General features: G+C 38.4%; 2 protein-coding genes across 4 annotated transcripts in view; one reads left to right on the top strand and one right to left on the bottom strand.

Moving 5' to 3' along the window:
- The window catches only part of TTC6 (tetratricopeptide repeat domain 6), a 292851-nt gene that overhangs the window by 224939 nt on the left and 47389 nt on the right, over positions 1–20523 (bottom strand). The window contains exon 1 of one of the 3 annotated variants that reach the window (XM_077126902.1): positions 7031–7225. The exons of the other annotated variants lie outside the window; for them this stretch is intronic. Within the exon in view, the coding sequence (XP_076983017.1) occupies positions 7031–7045 (15 nt within the window). The 5' untranslated portion in view covers positions 7046–7225. Of the gene's footprint in view, positions 1–7030; positions 7226–20523 lie in introns of those variants that run through there. 3 annotated transcript variants of the gene reach the window in all.
- Positions 856–1151, top strand: LOC143654815 (ribosomal biogenesis factor-like). The gene is made up of 2 exons (XM_077126497.1): positions 856–962; positions 1079–1151. Exons 1-2 carry the CDS (start codon positions 856–858, stop codon positions 1149–1151), a joined length of 180 nt encoding a protein of 59 aa, XP_076982612.1.

The raw sequence follows: 20523 nt of genomic DNA on the forward strand, positions 1-20523 counted from the left end.
CAGAAAGAGGAGCCAATCAACAGACGATGAAGGCAAATGCCAGGGCCACAGTAAGTAGCAAAGTCCAGAAAGCAATTAATCCTGATTACATCAGGGCACCCAAGGGCTCCAATAGGAGAATCTAAAATAATAATTAAAGAAAAAGAATATGAGAGATCACCTGAGGTGTCTGAATGTATTAAGACGTTTGATTTACACATGTATCAAAGAATTTAAGGATAAATTACTAATGTATAAATAGAAAACCAAATAAAGAAAAAACATTTGCAATCATTATGTATTTACTTAAGAAAGGAAATGCTATGTATAATATCTTCCTAAATATAATATTGCAAATATCAAAGATTTTAATTAACTATATTGGGAGGATGGGAAGGGAAATTATATGTACCATGGGGCAGGATGAGTAGGAGTAAAAACACCAAATCGTCATATTCCAAAATAGAAAATCAGTAGATACTATCTAATACGGGGGTGGAAGGTGGGGGAAGGAGGCGACTCAAAAGTAGGCATTAAAATATGATTTAGAAATATAAAGGGGTATATGAGAAGAAACTGCTAAAAGGTTGAAAAGCAGTTGTTATAAGCCTTAATAGTACTGTGTGGCTTTTTAAACTCTGCTTATGCACTACTTTGACCAAAATAAAAATTAAATTAAAAATAAAACACGTGCGGGCCATGGTGGCTCAACAGGCAGAGTTCTCGCCTGCCATGCAGGAGACCCGGGTTCGATATCCGGGGCCTGCCCATACAAAAAAATAAATAAAGCACAAAGTTCCCAGACCTTGCAAGTGCAGCCAGTGTCCCCTGGGGCTCGAGTAGCTGCACGCAGATATTGGAGGACTGGTGAGAGAAATGGCCAAGAACAAACTAAGTCGGCAGAAGCCCAGGAATGTAGTTCACATGGCCAGCCAAAAAAACTTTAAAAACAATGCAAAACCAGTTACCAGGAATCTTAAGAAGATAAACTTGTGAATGATGCAAAAGTTAACAGAGTAAATAAAGCTTTTGTAGATACACAAAAGGAACTTGCACACTTCTCAAAAGGCCTTTCCCTTGAACCTCTGCAAAAATAGCTGATTCCTCAGCAGCATCATGAAAATAGACCAGTTAATGTTGACAAGGCTACAGGATCGATGGCTCAGTTGTAATACAGTGATGACGCATTCCCCAAGATTCCCCAATTCCCCAAAAAAGACCAATAAATGAAATGTTTTATTACAACTTTATTTTTAAAAATTTTGTTAATGTACAGGAGGCATTGGTACATTTCTAAAACTAACTACATAAGCAGATCTTCCCCATAATCTAGAAAAGTGGAGTGCCAGAAGTCAACAAAATGTGATAAACTTAAAAGTGCTATAACAGAAGGCACTTCACAAAATCTGTCTATTGAAGCAGTTAACATGTTCTAGTTTACATCCTCCACTTTTTGGCAGTTAATGTCTGATTATATTGGAAAGACAAAGAAATATGGACAATTTTGTGGCAGTAAAAATAGAAGATAAACAAGGAAAAAAGCAGAGAACAGAGATAATATAAACAAACAAGAAAACATTAAATCCATTTCTCCTTTTGTATTCAGAACTTCTCCCTCTCCAGGAAGTCTTTCCCCTCAGCAATAAACATCCTTTAAGAGAAAATTCCTATAACCTCTTTCAGCTATGGCCTAATTTTTTTATTTCTTTCTCAGCCAAGCTTCCTGCAAATCATGCTCTGATCAGGTTCTCACCATGGTGCCTCAATCTGCTGCAATAGATTAAGTTGAATCTTAGGAACTTGCTGATTTTGATCATGTTTTACCTATAAAAACAGCAATTTCCCATGGTTCAACTTAATGGCCTAATGTCATCACAACCACCAAATTCTGAGTCCTTCACCTGAATGCCTCTTGCTGTCTGTTTAGTGTGCGTGCTGCTCTCCAGCCAGACTGCCCAGGCTTTAATTCAAACATTCTTCGTTTCTTTACAGATAAATGCTCCAGCCTCCTAACCCTAACTTCTCCAGCCTGTTCAAATTAGTACTGCCACCAAAATAACCTTTCTAAAACATTAAATGTATCATGTCATTCCCCCAGTTAAAATTCTTCAGGGACTGCCTAATGCCATTGGAATCAAATGTAACCTCCTTCACAAGGCTTCCCCAGTTTCCTCTCTCTGCAACCTAGACCCCAGCCTTGCCCTCTATTCCTGAGTCACACCGAACAACACACAATGTGGAAATATTCCTTTTATTTTTATATATACATATACATAAATATTAGGGACTAGAAGGCACTTGAGGAATGTTTATGATAGGAAAATTCGATGTTTTCATAGCTGACCAAAATAATCATGGATGGAAAAAAAAATGTACATGTAAGGATACATTTTCTTCTAAGGGCCAAGTGATTACTGAAAAGGTTGACTATGTTTAAATATTCAAATGGATCGTGACACTGAAGAATTTATCAATTGTATTGGGAGAGAGAAAAAAGAAAGTAGTGAAGAGGGGAGGGAGGTGTCTGGGGAAATTAGCTTCGCCTTGATCTTATAATGTAACAATTAAGAGAAGAAATTTGCAAGCACTACAATTAATCTGTGTCCAGGAAATTGTTCTCTGTTTTCCAAAAACTGACATCTTATAGTTAACCATAAAGGATATATGTACGAAGTATTAATACTTGTATTTGTTTTCTGGTGAAAAACTGCGTCATTAAGTTTTAAAAGCCGTCCAACCAGTTCTGGAACTAGCACCCTGTTCAACAAAAGTTTAATTAGGTTTGGAGCTTTGTTTGAACTGACAGCTGTGGTTCAAAAAGCCCCCAAGGCCAGTGCTATAGTTTGCATCTTAAATAATCAAATTGCCCAAAGGTATTCTGTGGTTCTACAGTTGTTATTTTTTATTCTGATTTGCAACGTATAACAGTTCCTGCTAAGAATTTGGCTTTTTCAAATGCAAAACCATTTTGCAGTCCCTCTGAATCAATAAAAAAAAAAGCAGTTATTTCTCACCGAGTTCCTTTACCTATTCACCTTGCAGATATCACAGATCTAGTATAGCAAACTCACTGATCAAGCCCAGGCAGGAAGCAGGATATAAGCAAAAAAGGCCTTGGAGTAGGCAAAAGAGATGTCAGCAAAGCCCCACCAACTGGAAAGCTCTTGAGAACCTTTGTTGGAGGCTATTTACCCTCACTTTACAAACAATATTACCAGGCTTATTACTCTAGTTTCTAAGCCTACAGCAGAATAGAAATAAAATATTAGAAAGAGAACTGTGGGAGGACACTGCTTATAGCATGCAGAAACACAGACTGTAAAGCAGAGAGAGATGTCAGCCTACTGGGAAATAGGAAACGAACACTGTAAAAGGAAAAAAGAATGCAAAGCACAGGTGAATACAGCGTGCAGGGCAAACATCCCACCCGCCCGATAAGACCTAGGACATCACTTTATTATAGCATAGTATAAAGGATCAACATCCAAAATGGTGCCCTTTGTCCTCAAGAAAAGGACCAATTTAGCGCCTCTCTTTGAGAGGTGCTGGGAATGCAAAGAAGAACAAGTTGCACCTGCCTTTGCAAAGGGGAAAGAGCATAACCAATTTTGGAAAAGGTTTCTTCTGAAACAGTAAACATCAAAGAGGCATATTTGTTCTCAAAGGCCTGAACCCTTAAATAACAAGAAAACTCAGTACCTAAATGATTAATTTGCCAATGGACTCTCATGATAGTAGTTACAATATATTTAAAAATCTAGTTCAAATATATATTGGGTAATAGAACCTAAATTCCCTAAGTGTTCAAATAACTGGAAGACAATACATGACATCAAAGAATACAAGAGGAAGGGTCAGAGTTTCCAGCATTGGTCACTTTCGCCATGAATCAGTTACTCTCTGAACCCAAGCTCCTCATCTGTCACATGAGGAAGATGGCTGTGACTATCCACTGATGTTTTCCTCCAACTCACAAGCCCAACATTCTCCCTTCACCCAGCTTCGCCATTTTAGGCCCATGTCCTCAGGTAAAAGGTGCTACAACCAAACACAAAGATATAAAACGAGAGTCTTTTCTGACTTCCCAATTTCAAAAACTTGGGCCTTGTGTGGCACAGAAAGAACATAGAATGATGACAACTGACTTGTCTAAGATTTCCTCCCTCTGCCTCTAGAAAAGAATCTAATTCCTGGGCCAGAGGACATTGACGGGGAGGTGACCAAAATGTAGATGCTGCCACTGAGACCACAGCTCCCCAGAGCCAAGCCCAAAAGAGAAAAGTGAGACAAGCATTTGGGGGAATGGGGAGCAGAAAAGACCGGCAAACACTTTCCATGGAGAATCCAAAAAGCAGCAAGATCCAGGAGGTCCAGAAGAAGAAATGTCCATGTGAATGTCAAGGCAACTAGACCTCTACACAGTCTCACAGATTACTAGACCCCAGCATGATGAGAACAGAGACTTATTTCTGTGACCAAGAGTGGCAAGCACAGATGGAAGAGCTGGGAGAACTGAAGTCGCCTTAGAGGAAAAGAAGAGACAACTCAGCACAGACCATTGTGGGCTTAAGACTGAAGGAGGACCTAAGTGGACCACCAGATGGAAACATGGATGTCCCAGCAGAAGGTCGGCATGGCACATGCTCTTAAGGAACTCTGACTGCCCCAGGAATGGAACGAGGTCTCCCCAAATTGTCTGAGACTAAAAGTATCTATAGTCCTGATGGAACGGGGGTTCAAAATAAAGATTAAATTTAGTATTAGAGAAATAAATATATTTCCTGCAAAGCTTCACTTAGAGTACAAGATTCATACCCCCAATATGCTGAGACAGACTCCTATAAAATTAAAAGGTCAAGCCATAGAATAAGGGAAAAAAATCAATGGATAACTTTATGCCAATAAATGGTGAAAGACTGGATAAAATGATTAACTGTCTAAAAATACATGAATCACAAAAGTTACCTGTGGATGGGGAGGATTGAAAGTCTGAGTAAAAAATAATAATTACTAAAGAAATTTAAATAAAACTTTGAAAATTCTCTTCAACCAAAAGACACCAGTCCAGAAAATGTTAAAGGTAAAAATGACCATACTTTCAAGGAACAAAGAACCTTTCTCATACAAACAGTAAAAGAAAGAATGCATCCAATTTATGAGGCTAGTATAACTTTGATACCAGAAAAGGACAAAGACAGTATAAGAGAAGAAAAGTATATACCAATCTCACTTATGAACATAGATGCATAAACCGTAATAGAGATCATCAGTGTAAAAAAGTATACTACAGAGTGCACGGGTCATTCAGTGGTAGAATGCTCACCTTCAATGTGGGAGGCCCGAGTTTGTTTCCCCAAACATGCACACCCCCAAAAAAAGTATATATATATATATACATATGTATAACAACATAACCAAATGCTTTGATCCCAGAATTTAGGGGTAGTTTAGATCAACGAATGTTTTCAATACCAAACTAAGGAGGAAAAAAATACGATTATCTCAATACAACCAGAAAAAAATATTCAACAAAATTCAAAACTTGTCCATGATAAAAATTCTTAGCAAACTGAGAAGTGAAGTGAGCCTACTAAAGTCTATCAAAAACTATATCTATCAAAATCTATCAAAAAAATTACTTAGTGGTGAAACTCTAGAATCCTTGGATTTAAAGTCTGGAATAAAAGAATGCCCTCTATCACCATTTTTATTAAGCACCAATTTTAATAAACAAGAAATCTTACAGGCAAAATGTTGGCATAACTAAAATCAAGGTTATTGGATACATTGTCAACCTATTAAAAACAACATGATAATACAAATTTGAAAATGTAAATAGAAAAGACATCCCATGCATAAGAGCAATAAAATCTCTAGCATGGTATGTGCGTGTGTAAGGTTAAGTCTTACAGCTGTGAAGTTATGGTTAAATCTTGTAGTCCTCATCTTACTTGACTTATCAGTAGGACTTGACGGTTACTGCTCCCTTCTTGAAATACTTTCTTCACTTGGTTTCTGAGACACCATGTACATTCTCTCCTTCTCAGTTTCAGAGAATGTACATGGTGTCTCATAAACCAGTTTCTGAGTTCATACCACTTTGTTCTAGTTTGCCAGCTGCCTGAACGCAATATACTAGAAATGGAATGGCTTTTAAAAGAGGAATTTAATGAGTTGCTAGTTTACAGTTCTAAGGCAGGGAAAATGTCCCAATTAAGTCTATAGAAATGTCCAATCTAAGGCATCAAGGGAAAGATACCTTGGTTCAAGAAGGCCAATGAAGTTCAGGGTTTCTCTCTCAAGTGAGAAGGCACATGGTGAACACACTCAGGGTTTCTCTCTCATCTGGAAGGGCACATGGTGAACACAGCGTCATTTGCAAGTTTCTTCTCCTGGCCTCCTGTTTCATGAAGCTCCCCAGGAGGCATTTTCCTTCTTCATCTCCAAAAGTTGCTGGCTGGTGGACTGCTTCTTGTGGCTATGTCGTTCTGCTCTCTCTGAATCTCCCATTCTCCAAAATGTTTCCTCTTTTATAGGACTCCAATAAACCAACCAAGACCCACCAAAATGGGTGGGACATGTCGTCACCTAATCCAGTTTAACAACCACTCTTGACTAAATCACATCATCCAGGGAGATGATCTGATTACAGTTTCAAGCATACAGTATTGAATAGGGATTACTCTACCTTTATGAAATGGGATTTTGATTAAAACATGGCTTTTCTAGGGGGCATACATCCTTTTAAACCAGCACACACTTCTCCCTGCCTCCATCAGAGTGTCCCAGGGATCTTAGCCCTTCGTCCTCTTCTCATTTCTATTTCTGTTTCATGTTGTGATCAAGGGCCTCTTCCACTTCCTAGTGGAAATGTCAAGTAAGAGTCAGATACAAATCTAAGGTTCAGGGGAAAAGTCAGGGGTAGAAAAATGTTGAGTCATCAGCATACAGATGCTACTTATTTCATTTTGAATGGCCTATTGTTTTACAGTCTTTCTCTGAAACTGTCCACAAAGATCTATTTCTTCATGGCTTTTTGTATTACTTTTACCTTTTGCCAGCCCATTTTGTAGTCTCTTCATCTATCCAAAGCTATGGCCTTCATGCCAGTTTGAAGCTATTATGTACCCCAGAAAAGCCATGTCCTTTAACCCTCATTCAATATTGCAGGGTGGAATCTTTTCTATTGTTTCCATGGAGATGTGACACACCCCACTGTGGGTGTGCCTTCTGATTAGATGTTTTCCATGGAGATGTCTCCATTCAAGGTGGGGTTGCTTAGTGGAGTCCTTTAAGATGGAATCATTTTGAAAAAAGTTTTAGTGCCAATAGAACCAACTGAGCCCACACAGCCAGAAACCTTTGGAGATGAAGAAGGAAAACACCCCCAGGGGAACTGCATGAAACAAGAAGCCGGGAGAGAAAGCTACCAGACTTTGCCATATGCCTTCCCAGCTGAGAAAGAAACCACAAACTTCATCAGATTTTCTTGAGTAAAGGTAACCCCTTGAAACCTCGTTTTAAGGCTGTGGCCTTAGAACTGTAAGCTTGCAAATTAATAAATTATCCTTTAAAAATGCCTTTCTGTTTCTGGTATATCACATTCCAGAAGCTTTCAAACTAAAACAGCCTCCAAGATATTTTTAGGTACCAGTCACTGAATGTATCCTGACATGTGGTTGAGATTTTAAGTTGGAATATATGTTCTCTTTGATACATTGTCACTCTGTCCCATGTCACTACAAGGATTTATTTGACATTACACTTATAAAGAGGCCAAGCTCACTTGCAACGTAGGGTATCTTCTCATTTTTTTCCATTTCAGAAGTCTTTAATTAGTCTTGGCATACATCCCGACTTCACTTACGGTTATTTCCCACACACCCCAGTTGCGGGTGTGACCTTTTGATCAGATGGAGATGTTACTCCACCCATTCGAGGTGGGTATTGTTTAGTTTACTGGAGTCCTTTAAAAGGGGAAATTTTGAAGAAACCTTAGACACAAATGCTTGGAGAACAGTTGCTTCAGAACTGACAGAGATATGGATGTTTGAAGATGCTTGGAGTGCCAACAGAGGGAGCAGATGCACAGACACAGGCAGAGTCCAGCAGACATTGCCATGTGCCTTCCCAAGAGATACTAAGCAAGCCAGAATCCAGAGTTGTGTCCCGGAGGAGCCAAGTGGAGGCCCACAGATGCTTAAAGAGGAAACCACTGGCATCAGAAGCTGGAAGCAATGGAGCCAGGAACAAGGACCAGCAGATGCCAGCCATGCGCCTTCCCAATCTGCCCTTTCTTAAGCCAAGGTATCTTTCTCTGAATGCCTTAGTTAGCACGTATGTGTGGCCTTAGAACTGTCAACTTACAACTTACTAAATTCCCTTTTTGAAAGCTATTTCATTTCTGGTATATTGCTTTCCAGCAGTATTAGCAAACTAACAGAGAGCCTATAGCAGAAACTGTTTTCTGTTAACTCTTTTACCCTCTTCCATAGCAATAGAATCTTGACCTTGACACATGGTTGACCTTGACCTTGACCTTGACCCAATATCTCTTTTACCCTCTTCCATAACAATAGAATGTTGACCTTGACACATGGTTGCCCAGAATAGTGACTTCATTTTTATTCTATTTTGTAGCTGCATGTGGTCATATGGCTAAATTCTGAGTAATAAGATATGCACAGAAGTGATGGGCAACTTTAGACACAACTGTATCATTTAACACCTTTCTGCTGGCTGGAGTATAGATGGAATGGGTGCAGCAGCACTACTGAACCTTGACATAACCTTGGGAATGAGAGCCACAGTCAGTGAAGCAGTGAGATGGCAGAATCCCAGAGCCCTCACCATACCCTAGATTACCTCTTTACATGACTTTTTTCCAAGAGAGAAACAAACTTCTGCCTTCTCTGTTATTACTATTTTGGATTGCACAGACCCACCAGTTTCTCAGAACTGGTTCTATTAAGACTGCCACTTACTCCCATTTCCTTGTTACTTGATATTTGGTTAAACTGATTTGGCTTTGTAGTAGTGACAGCCCATATGAATTATGCATTCCATTTAGCATTTTCAAAGATTCCACTGTAAATGGATATTTAAAAAGCTTTTTCACTTAACCCTAAAGAGCAACAGAACAGAGTCATGCATAAAAAGTCATAATTCAGTAAACTGTTTAATAACCACTTTCTAGAGTAATAATTGATTTTCAAAGACAGTATAACTAGGCAGTTCTCAACCACATAATGAAATCATAACAATGAAAAGTGTCTCAGCTGTCTCAATATTTCATTTCTTCATAACACTATTTTCAATGAGTAAGAGATGAAAAGCTTGAGACTGGAGATATGTTTTAGAGGAAACCTGGCTGAGATGATGAGGTCTGGCTTTATTGTAATCTGCTCCTGTGTGCCTAATAAATTTGTAGTAAGCCAAACAAAGAACAGGAATTTTATTTATTGTAATATCTGTGAGGTATAAAGAGAAGATAGACTACTTTTTAAAAGGTGGAGAAGGGATAGAAGGTGCAGAGTATTTTAGCTATTATCAAGACTTAAATCTGATTAGCAATATGCTGATTAACAGTTGATTGCAGTGATCACAGCAATCCTGAAGACCCACCTGGGTAATACCCAAAGCACTGGCTCTTCCTCCTGGCTTTTGGGAATTCCTGATAAGGTTACTGACACTCCATTCCCTCAAGTCACGGATTGTCAGCAAGGCCCTAACCTTCACAGATATTAAGATTTCAAATATGTCAAAAGTGGCTCTTCTTTGTGGGAATGGCAAGAAAGGGGGAAAATTCAACTTCCCCATTTGGAGAATTCCTGATATTCTCATAAGCAGAGGGGACAATCAAATCAATAGGCCAAGCCCTCAATCTTGGGGTTTGTTCATATGAAAACTTATCCCCACAAAGGATAGACTGAGTCTACTTAAAATTAGGCCTAAGACAATACCATTGCTAGGTATCTACTCAGAGGGCATGAGGGTAAAGACAGAAACAGACATTTGCACACCAATGTTTATAGCGGTATTATTTACAATTGCCAAGAGATGAAAACGGCCAAAATGTCCATCAACAGATAAGTAGCTAACCAAGCTGTGGTATATACATACAATGGAATATTATGCAGCTGTAAGACAGAATAAAATTATGAAGTATGTAACAACATGGATGGACCTTAAGGACATTATGCTGAGTGAGATTAGCCAGAAACAAAAGGACAAATACTGTATGGTCTCACTGATATGAACTGACATTAGTGAATGAACTTGGAGAATTTCAGTTAAGAACAGAGGTCATCAGGAGATAGAAATAGGATAGATATTGGGTAATTGGAACTGAAGGGATACAGACTGTGCAACAGGACTGATTGTAAAAATTCAGAAATGGATAGCACAATACTACCCAACTGTAATACAATCATGTTAGAACACTGAATGAAGCTGAATGTGAGAATGATAGAGGGAGGAGGTCTGGGAGCACAAATGAAATCAGAAGGAAAGATAGATGATAAAGGCTGAGATGGTATGATCTAGGAATGCCTAGAGTGTACAATGATAGTGACTAAATGTACAAATTAAAAAATGTTTTTTCATGAGGAAGAACAAAGGAATGTCAATACTACAGGGTGTTGAAAATAGATGGTAATTAATATTTTAAAACTTTAACTTATGTGTGAGACTAAAGCAAAAAATGTTTATTTGGTAAAAAATAGATATTTTGACTAGTGCATTTCCTAATATAACTTATGTGAACAGCTTAATTGAACACCATAATACTTGGAACCTTGAGTACGGCATGAGATTTTGTTGGTTTGTCCAGAGTGATGCCTCGATAAATCCCAGAAAGATTTGAACAGTGAATACAAAAGTATTTGCAAAGTCCCCTTGGGGGAATGGTAAGAAAGGGGGAAAATTTAACTTCCCCAAGTGGAGAATTCTTGATATTCTCACAACCGGTGGGATCTACCAAGGTAATAGGCTGAGTGCCCAATCTTGGGGGTTGTTCATATGAAACTTATCCCCACAAAGGATAGGCTAAGCCTACTTAAAATTTAGGCCTAAGAGTCACCCCCAAGAGAGCCTCTACTGTTGCTTAGATGTGGCCCCTCTCTCCAGCCAACACAACGAGCAGTCTCACCACCCTACCCCTCTCTACGTGGGATATGACTCCCAGGGGTGTGGACCTTCCTGGCAACGTGGGACAGAGATCTTGGAATGAGCGGAGACTCAGCATCAAGGGATTGAGAAAAACCCTAGAATGAGCTGAGACTTAGCATCAAGGGATTGAGAAAACCTTCTCGACCAAAAGGGGGAAGAGGGAAATGAGACAAAGTGTCAATGGCTGAGAGTTTCCAAACAGAGTCGAGAGGTTATCCTGGAGGTTATTCTTATGCATCAAGTAGATATCATCTTGTTATTCAAGACATAATGGAGAGGCTGGAGGGAATTGCCTAAAATGTAGAGCTGTGTTCCAGCAGCCATGTTTCTTGAGGATGATTGAATAATGATACAGCTGTAACAATGTGATTGTGTGATTGTGAAAACCCTGTGTCTGATGCTCCTTTTATCTATCCTGTCAACAGATGAGTAGAACATATGGAATAAAAATAAATAATAGGGGGAACAAATGTTAAAATAAATTTAGTTTGAAATGCTAGTGATCAATGAAGGCAAGGGGTAAGGGGTATGATAGGTATAATCTTTTTTTCTTTTCTTTCCTGTGTTCATTTTATTTCTTTTTCTATTGTCTTTTTGTTTCTTTTTCTGAATTAATGCAAATGTTCTAAGAAATGATGAATATACAACTAGGTGATGATATTGTGAATTACTGATTATGTATGTTATTTTATTTTGCTTCTTATTTTTTTAATTAATAAATAAATTTTTAAAAAAAGAGAGAGAACCTCTTTTGATGCTCAGATGCGGCCTCTCTCTCAACCAACACAACAAGCAAACTCACTGCCCTCCCCCTCTCTATGTGGGACATGACTCCCAGAGGTATGGACCTTCCTGGCAACGTGGGACAGAGATCCTAGAATGAGCTGGGACTCAGCACCCTTTTGGTAGAGAAGGTTCATCACCATGATCATTTTTTAGAACATTTGCATCACTCCAGAAAAAGGAATGAAAAGAAAAAACTCACACATACCAGACCCCTTACCCCTCCCTCTGATTGACCACTATATTTCTCTACCAAAAGGGGGAAGAGCGAAATGAGACAAAGTAAGGTGTCGATGGCTGAGAGATTCCAAACAAAGTCGAGAGGTTATCCTGGAGGTTATTCTTATGCATTAAATAGATATCACCTTTTTTGGTAAGGTGTAACAGAGAGGCTGGAGGGAACTGCCTGAAAATGTAGAGCTGTGTTCCAGTAGCCATGTTTCTTGAAGATGATTGTATAATGATATAGCTTTCACAATGTGACTGTGTGATTGTGAAAACCTTGTGTCTGATGCTTCTTCTGTCTACCTTATGGACAGATGAGTAAAACATATGGATTAAAAATAAATAAATAATAGGGGGAACAAATGTTAAAATAAATTTAGTAGATTGAAATGCTAGTGATCAATGAAAGGGAGGGATAAGGGGTATGGCATGCATGAATTTTTTTCTGTTGTCTTTTTATTTCTTTTTCTGAATTGATGCAAATGTTCTAAGAAATGATCGTGATGATGAATACACAACTATGTGATGGAAAAAAAAGAATGCTCATATTGTATGTTGATTGGTTTTATTAATAAAAATTTTTTAAAATTAGGCCTAAGAGTCACCCCCAGAGAAACTCTTTTGTTGTTCAGATGTGGCCTCTCTCTCTCAGCGAACATGGCAAGCAAATTCATTGCCCTCCCCCACTCTACATGGGACATGACTCCCAGGGGTGTAAACCTCCCTGGCAACGTGGGACTCAGCATCAAGTAATTGAGAAAACCTTCTCGACCGAAAGGGGGAAGAGAAAAATGAGACAAAATAAAGTGTCAGTGTTGAGAGATTTCAAACAGAGCCGAGAGGTTATCCTGGAGGTTATTCTTAGGCATTTTATAGAATTTCCCTTTTTAGTTTAAGGTGTACTAGAGAGGCTAGAGGGAAGTGCCAGAAACTGCAGAGCTGTGTTACTAGAGAGGCTAGAGGGAAGTGCCAGAAACTGCAGAGCTATGTTCTAGTGGCCATGTTTCTTGAAGATGATTGTATAATGATATAGCTTTCACAATGTGACTGTGTGGTTGTGAAAACCTTGTGTCTGATGCTCCTTCTATCTACGATATTGACAGATGAGTAAAAAATACGGATTAAAAATAAATAATAAGGGTAACAAATGTTAAAATACATTAAGTAGATCGAAATGTTAGCGAACAAGTAAAGGGAGTGGTAAGGGTATAGAAAAAAATAGGGGGAACAATGGTTAAAATCTATTGAGTAGATGGAAATACTAGTGGTCAATGAGAGGGAGGGGTAAGGGGTCTGGTATGTGTGAGTTTTTTCTTTTTTCTTTGCATTCCTTTTTCTGGAGTGATGCAAATGTTCTAAAAAATGATCATGGTGATGAATATATACTAAGTGATGATATTGTGAGCCACTGATTGTACACCATACACAGAATGTTTGCATGTTAAGAATGTTCATGCTAATATGTTGTTTTGGTTTGATAATACAAAATAATTTTTTTTTAAAGTAGCTCTTCTTCCTAAAAAGGATGTCCTCATAACCCATATCCTTGGGATTAAGAAGGGAAAGCACCTGTGGGTGTTTCTTCACTTGAAGAACAGGTCAAAGACTTCAAAAGCAAAGGAAGCTAATAAAATTAAGTAGAAGTGGGCTGGTCAATTAATCTACTTTTATTTAAGATAAGAGATGGCAGATAATGGAAACTGTATCTCTCATTCATATTAAAGTAAACTAAGTTGGAAAATGCAGTGGTACTTGGCTGAGTGTAATAGATTAGTGATAATATATGCAGCCATTAATGTCACCACTACTTGTAATTCATCTCACATGTACTCCCCGCCAGGCTGCATCCCATTCCTTGCCCACCATCTCTACCACCACCACAAGTGCTCTGTAAGCAGCAAATCCTAGCCTCTGGCTTCCCTCCCCCAGCCCAGAGGTGTTGGACTCAGACTGGCCAAGAGGCTAGGGGTGGCCATCTCAGCATGGGGGACTGCAATGGTCCTCCCACTAATACAGAGTCTTCACACTGAGGTCTGAAATAATTCTGAATACCTGGGGTCTAGGTCTTCAGGTAGTAAGCAAAAAAAGGAAGAGATGGTGGGGGGGGGGGGAGTGGGAAGTGCCATTAGTATGATGTAATTAGAAAAACAAATAATTTTAGGCTGGCTTTCAGAAGAATTAAATAGGTTCTAGTTTCAACTATGCAAATTAGCAACCCAGCTTTGCAAAAATCACTTTTTCTTGATGGGTCTCAGTTTTGTTATCTATATTATAAAGTTAATTAGGTTACCTTCTGTGGTAGTTAGTTTCAGGCGTCAACTTGGCCAGGTGATGGTGCCTAGAACTCTTGTTGTGGATTTGAATCATTAGCTTGTGAAACTCATCTATGGCTGATTACATCTGCAGTCTCTAAGGGGAGTGCCTTCCTCAATGAATGATGTTTAATTTAATTCATGGGAAGCTTGAAAGAGAGAGCTCAATGGAGCACAGCCAAAGCAGCTCAGTATACCTCATCTCAGCACTCGCAGCTCAGCCCAGGCCTTTGGAGATGCAGAAAGGAATCACCCCAGGGAAAGCTGCTGGAACCCAGAACCCAGAGAGAAGGCCAGCAGAGATCGCCCTGAGCTTTCCCATGTAAGAGAGACTCTCAGATAAAAGTTAGCTGCCTTTCCTCTGAAGAATGATATGTTTTTAACTAAATAAATCCCCTTTTATTATAAGCCAGTCCATCTCTGGTGTGTTGCATTCTGGCAGCTCTGGCAGATAGAACACCTTCCACCTCTGTGACACTATATTAACGAAAAAATGAGGATAAGGAAACATCATGGGGAAGTTTATCGCTAGGATTTTGAAAATTATTTTCCATATAAAAACACTTCAAAGAAAACTTATAAAAATTAAAACGTATTATTCTTTGTTGCCATGCAGTAAATTAAGAATTTAAAGCTTGGGTGGGCCACGGTGGCTCAGCAGGCAGGAATACTCGCCTGCCATGCCAGAGGACCTGGGTTCGATTCCCGGTGCCTGCCCATGTAAAAAAAAAAAAAATTTGAACCTTGCCCTACCATATTCACGAAAACTCATAAAGAAAATAAATATGGCTAATTTTGTCAAACCAGCCCTCTCTATTATGGCCACTTAAGTGATGAGGAGTGAAAGCCAAGCACTTATAAAAGTATATTTCCCGCCAAAAATGAAGCATATATCCTACACAACTAGATAATGTGCTCTACAGTCTCTAAGACTGCTTTCATTTGGGGTAAGAAATGATTAAACATGGTTGTGGTTGGCTAGTTCTCAAGATTATAATTTTACTGTCATACTGTTTATCTACCCATCCTTAAAACCCACATGTTTACCTACTCTGCCTTAAAACAAGCCCTGTAAAGAATATAGGTGCCTAGCTTCGGGCTATTTACAACTACAAAATGACTGACTTAAATAACAATGAAGCGCTGTACCTTTCAGCAATAAAAAATAAACGGCTTTCCATGTACAATAAGTCAAAGCGTAACCTAACTAGGATCTTCAGTTGGTCCAATATGCCATCAATATAACCATACTGTTCTAAGACCTGATAGCAACTCTTTTAGACTCTACAAACTCTTTTAATTTCACACAAAATAAATGAAAATCAAAACTTGAAGATTTCATAAAAACTGCCCTTAAAATGGTCTAACACCACATACAAGTTAAGCTGGCAATTAGTGCTGGATTCTACCTAGGCAGTTAGTTAAATGTCCTACCCCACCTCCCACAAAATGAGATTCTAAGACCTTGGACCAGTCCTTATAATTTAAAAACATTTTAAAAGGGCTACACTGGGAATTAAAGTAGAAGTTTAGTTAAGTTTTGAAAACAATTCACAGGGAAAAATGTGCTTTTATCCTAAATACCTAAATAATTGTATCTGAAATGGCCAGGGAAAGCAATCATTTGGTAACATTTTTTAAATTCTTCATGTTACCTCATATGTGCACATCTTGCTCAAACGTGAAAAGGGATTACATTCAAGATTCAAATGCACCTGACCTTTGTCTTTTATGGTCTAAAATCATGAGACTTAATTTTACAGGAAGGCCAAAGAAAAATATCATTGCTAGGGGAGCATCTGTTTACTAAGTACATTTGAATTCTACAAGTTAGCATTTTGTTTTTCAAGTAACTTTGTATTCCAGTCTTGGAAAAAAAAAACCCTCATGGAAAATAAACTGCAACTGTATCCAACACAGCTTCAGTTTATTTTGAAGGAATGACTCCTAGCTTGGTTCAAAATCATTACTTCAATCAAATGAGATAAAAGAATACGAATTTTTCTTAAAGAACCAATATAAATAAATTATTTTCCATTTTAAAAAACTAAACAGAAAATGAAATATATAATCATTTGTATTTATTGAAAGCATTCAAATGTTCTGAGAGATTTTAAAAATTGACAGAAAGAAAACTGTAAATCTAATGGCAATGATCAGGAGTGAAACTTCTAAATTATTACATAATTTGTACTAGTTTAAGGTGCAACGTATATGAAGACAAAAAGGCACTGCACAAAGGCAACGTTTAAGAAGCAAGTGTAATAAATTTGTCTGTCATTTTGAATAGAAAAGATTTGCCAAGACTAGTCCCTGCCAATTGCACTGGTGTCATTCAAACAATACAGATTGTTCCCCGCCCCCCGCCAGATCCTGCTGAGGCTCTTCTTATAACTACAATGAGCAAAAATTTGCTCCTAGAGTTAGGAAAGATGAAATTGGAAAAGCAAATACCCAGGAAAATGTTTAAATACTATGGAAAAATATATGCAGTTGTTTAAAAGAATTAAACACTATATGTTTTGATGTACATCCATATATGTGCCAAAAAGTAAGCTGCAGAATAATGGGCATAACTTTTTTAATGAAAAACCTAATACATTTGCATATCTGTGTGTATACCCTTCATATTAGGAATCAACACAGGTAGAAAGGAAAAGACAAACAATATTGACTTCTTCAGGGAAATGAAGGAGGACTTTAGAAGAGAAGATAATGCTTTCCTTATGACTAGGAAAAAGAAGTATGCATTTTCATCAAGAATTCAACATTTTTAATTAAAATCTTTGAGATAATTTCAGATTCATATGGCATTGTAAGAAATAATAGAGATCCCGTGTACTCTTTACCTAGTTTCCCTTAATGATAACTGTTTTAGTTTGTTAAAGCTGTCAGAATGCAATATACCAGAAATGGAACAGCTTTTAAAAAGGAAATTTATTAAGTTATAAGTTTATAATTCTAAAGCCATATAAATATCCAAACTTAGGCATCCAGAGAAAGATACCTTAACTCCAAAGAAAGGGCTAATGACATTCAGGGTTTCTGTCTCAGCTGCAAAGGCATATGGCAACATCTGCTAATTTTCTCCCCTCATTTCATAAGGCTTCCCCAGAGGGCGTTTTCCTTCTGCATCTCCAAAGGAATCTGGCTGTGTGGGCTTCAGCCGGCATTGAAGCATTTTTCAAAATGGTTCCCTCTTAAAGGGCTCCAATAAGCACTCCCACCTTGAATGGGTGGAGACACATCTCCATGGAAACCATCTAATCAAAAGTTACCACCCACCATCTAATCAAAAATTACCACCCACAATTAGGTGGTCACATTTCCATGGAAACAATTTAAAAGATCCCACCCAGCAATACTGAATGAGGATTAAAAAAAAAACATGGCTTTTCTGGAGTACACAACAGTTTCAAACTGGCACAGCAACATCTTGCAAAACTTTAGTAAAAAATATCACAAGTATGATACTGATATTGATACAGTGAAGTTACAGAACACTTCCATCACCACAAGGATTCCTTATGCCACACCAACTTCCCTTCCACCACTGCCCTCTCCTCCTAACCTTAACCTCTGGCAATGACAAATGTGTTCTCCTTTACTATAATGTTATCATCTTAAGAATGTTACCAATGGAATCATGCATACTTTTTGGTATTGGCTGTTTTCACCCAGCATGATGTTCTGGAGATTCATCCAGGCTTTTGTGGTTATCAATACAATGTTTCTTTTTATTGCTGAATAACATACAGGCATGCCCTGTTGTACTGCACTTCACTTTACTGTGCTTCAAAGATACTGCACTTTTTACATATCAAAGTGGCAACCCTGTGTACAGCAAGTCTATCAGGTCATTTTTCCAACATTTTTCCAAGTGAGCAAAGGTGCTCACTTTGTGTCTCTGTGTCACATTTTGGTAATTCTCACAGTATTTCAAACTCTTTCATCATTATTATATCCGTTACAGTGATCTGTGATCAGTGATCTTTGATGTTACTATTGTAAATTTTTTGTGGCACCACGAAGCATACCCATATAAGGCAGTGAATTTAATTGATAAATGCTGTGAGTGTTCTGACTGCTCCACAGAGAGCCTGTTCCCCCACCATTCTAGCTCTCTTCAGGCATCCTTATTGCCTGAGATGCAACAATTTTGAATTATTATTGAATTAATAAACCCACACTAGTTTCTAAGTGTTCAAATAAAAGGAAGAGTCATACATCTCTGACTTTAAATCAAAAGCTAGAAATGATTAACTTTTAGTGAAGAAGGCAGGTTGAAAGCTGAGATAGTTCTAAAGCTTTTTCTGCACCAAACAGCCAAGATGTGAAGGAAAAGGAAAAGTTCTTGAAGGAAACTAAAAGTGTTGCTCCAGTGAACACATGAAACCACTTTATTGCTAATATGGAGAAAGATTTGGTGATCTGGATAGAAGCTCAAACCAACCAGAGCAGTGCCCTAACTCTCTTCAATTCCATGAAGGCTGAAAGAAATGAGGAAACTAAAGAAGAAAAGTTTAAAGCTAGCAGAGGTTGGTTCATGATGTTTAAGTAAAGATGCCATCTCCATAACATAAAATTGCAATTTGAAGCAGAAGTGCTGATAGAGAAAAGCCAGCAAGTTATCCAGAAGATCTAGCTAAGATAATTGATGAAGGTGGTCACACCAAGCAAGAGATTTTCAATGTAGAGGAAACAGCCTAATATTGGAAGAAGATGCCATCTAGGGCTTTCTTAGCTAGAGAAGAGAAGTCAATGCCTGACTTCAAAGCTTCAAAGAACAAGTTGACTCTCTTGTTAAGGGCTGATGCAGCTGGTGACTTTAAGTTGAAGCTAATGCTCATTCATCATTCTGAAGATCCTAGGGTTCTTAAGAATTATGCTAAATCTACTCTGCCTGTTCTCTATAAACAAAACAACAAAGCCTGGGTGAAAGCACATCTGTTGACCACATGGTTTACTGAATACTTTAAGTCCACAGTTGAGACACATGCTCAGGAGAAAAAAAAAAAAGATTCTTTTCAAAATATTACTGCTCATTGACAATGCACTTGGTCATCCAAGAGTTCTGATGGAGATGTACAAGCCAGATGAATGTTTTTCTGACTGCTGAGACAATATGCATTTCTGCAGGCCATGGATCAACGAATAATTTCAACTTTCAGGTATCATTCTTTAAGAAATACATTTGCAAGGCTATCGCTGCCATAGATATATGGCAGACAGAGCTACTTGCCTCTGACGGATCTGGGCAAAGTCAATCAAAAACCTTCTAGAAAGGAATCACCATTCTAGATGCCACTGAGATCATTTGATTCATGGGAGATTAAAATATCAACATAAACAGGTGTTTGAAAGAGGTTGATGCTAAGCCTCGCGGATGACTTTGAGGGGTCCAAGACGTCAGTGGAGAAAGTCACTGCAGATGTGGTGGAAATAACGAGAGAACTAGAATTAGAAGTGAAGCCTGATGAAGTGACTGAGTTGCTGCACTCTCACAAAAAGCCTTGAACAGATGAGGAGTTGCTTTTCTGGATGAGAAGAGAAAGTGGTGATTGAAATAAAATCTACTCCTGGTGAAGATACTGTGAACAAATTGAAGTGATAACAAAGGAGAGAGAATATTACATGATATTACTTGATAAAGCAAAAGCAGGGTTTGAGAGGATTGTCTCCAGTTTTGAAAGAGGCTCTGGGGTGTGCCTGTCTGAAAGGACTGATGTACCATAGAAAACCCATGTTTTAATCCTAATCAATCCTGTGAGTGCAACGATTTCTTCTAATCCTTATTCAGTACTATAGGTTGGAAAGTTGATTAGGTTATCTCCATGGAGATGTGACTCAATCAATTGTGGGTATTAAACTTGATTAGATGGAGACGTGTTTCCACCCATTCTGGGAGGTCTTGATTAGTTTACTGGAATCCTACAAAAGAGGAGAGATTTCAGAGAGTCCCTTTTGAGAACAAGGAGAGAGCCACAGAACCAACAGAATGATGAGAGAACCTCAGGGTCCACCAGCAGAATGCTGCTGGGGAGCTTCATGGAAC

Source organism: Tamandua tetradactyla, chromosome 14 (assembly GCF_023851605.1).
Source record: "Tamandua tetradactyla isolate mTamTet1 chromosome 14, mTamTet1.pri, whole genome shotgun sequence".
Taxonomy (NCBI): domain Eukaryota; kingdom Metazoa; phylum Chordata; class Mammalia; order Pilosa; family Myrmecophagidae; genus Tamandua; species Tamandua tetradactyla.

Coding starts and splice junctions, on each gene's coding strand:
- LOC143654815 (XM_077126497.1), top strand. CDS start 856: ATGGCCAAGAACAAACTAAGTCGGCAGAAGCCCAGGAATGTAGTTCAC. Junction 963..1,078: donor GTTACCAGGAATCTTAAGAA/GATAAACTTGTG, acceptor GCAAAAATAGCT/GATTCCTCAGCAGCATCATG.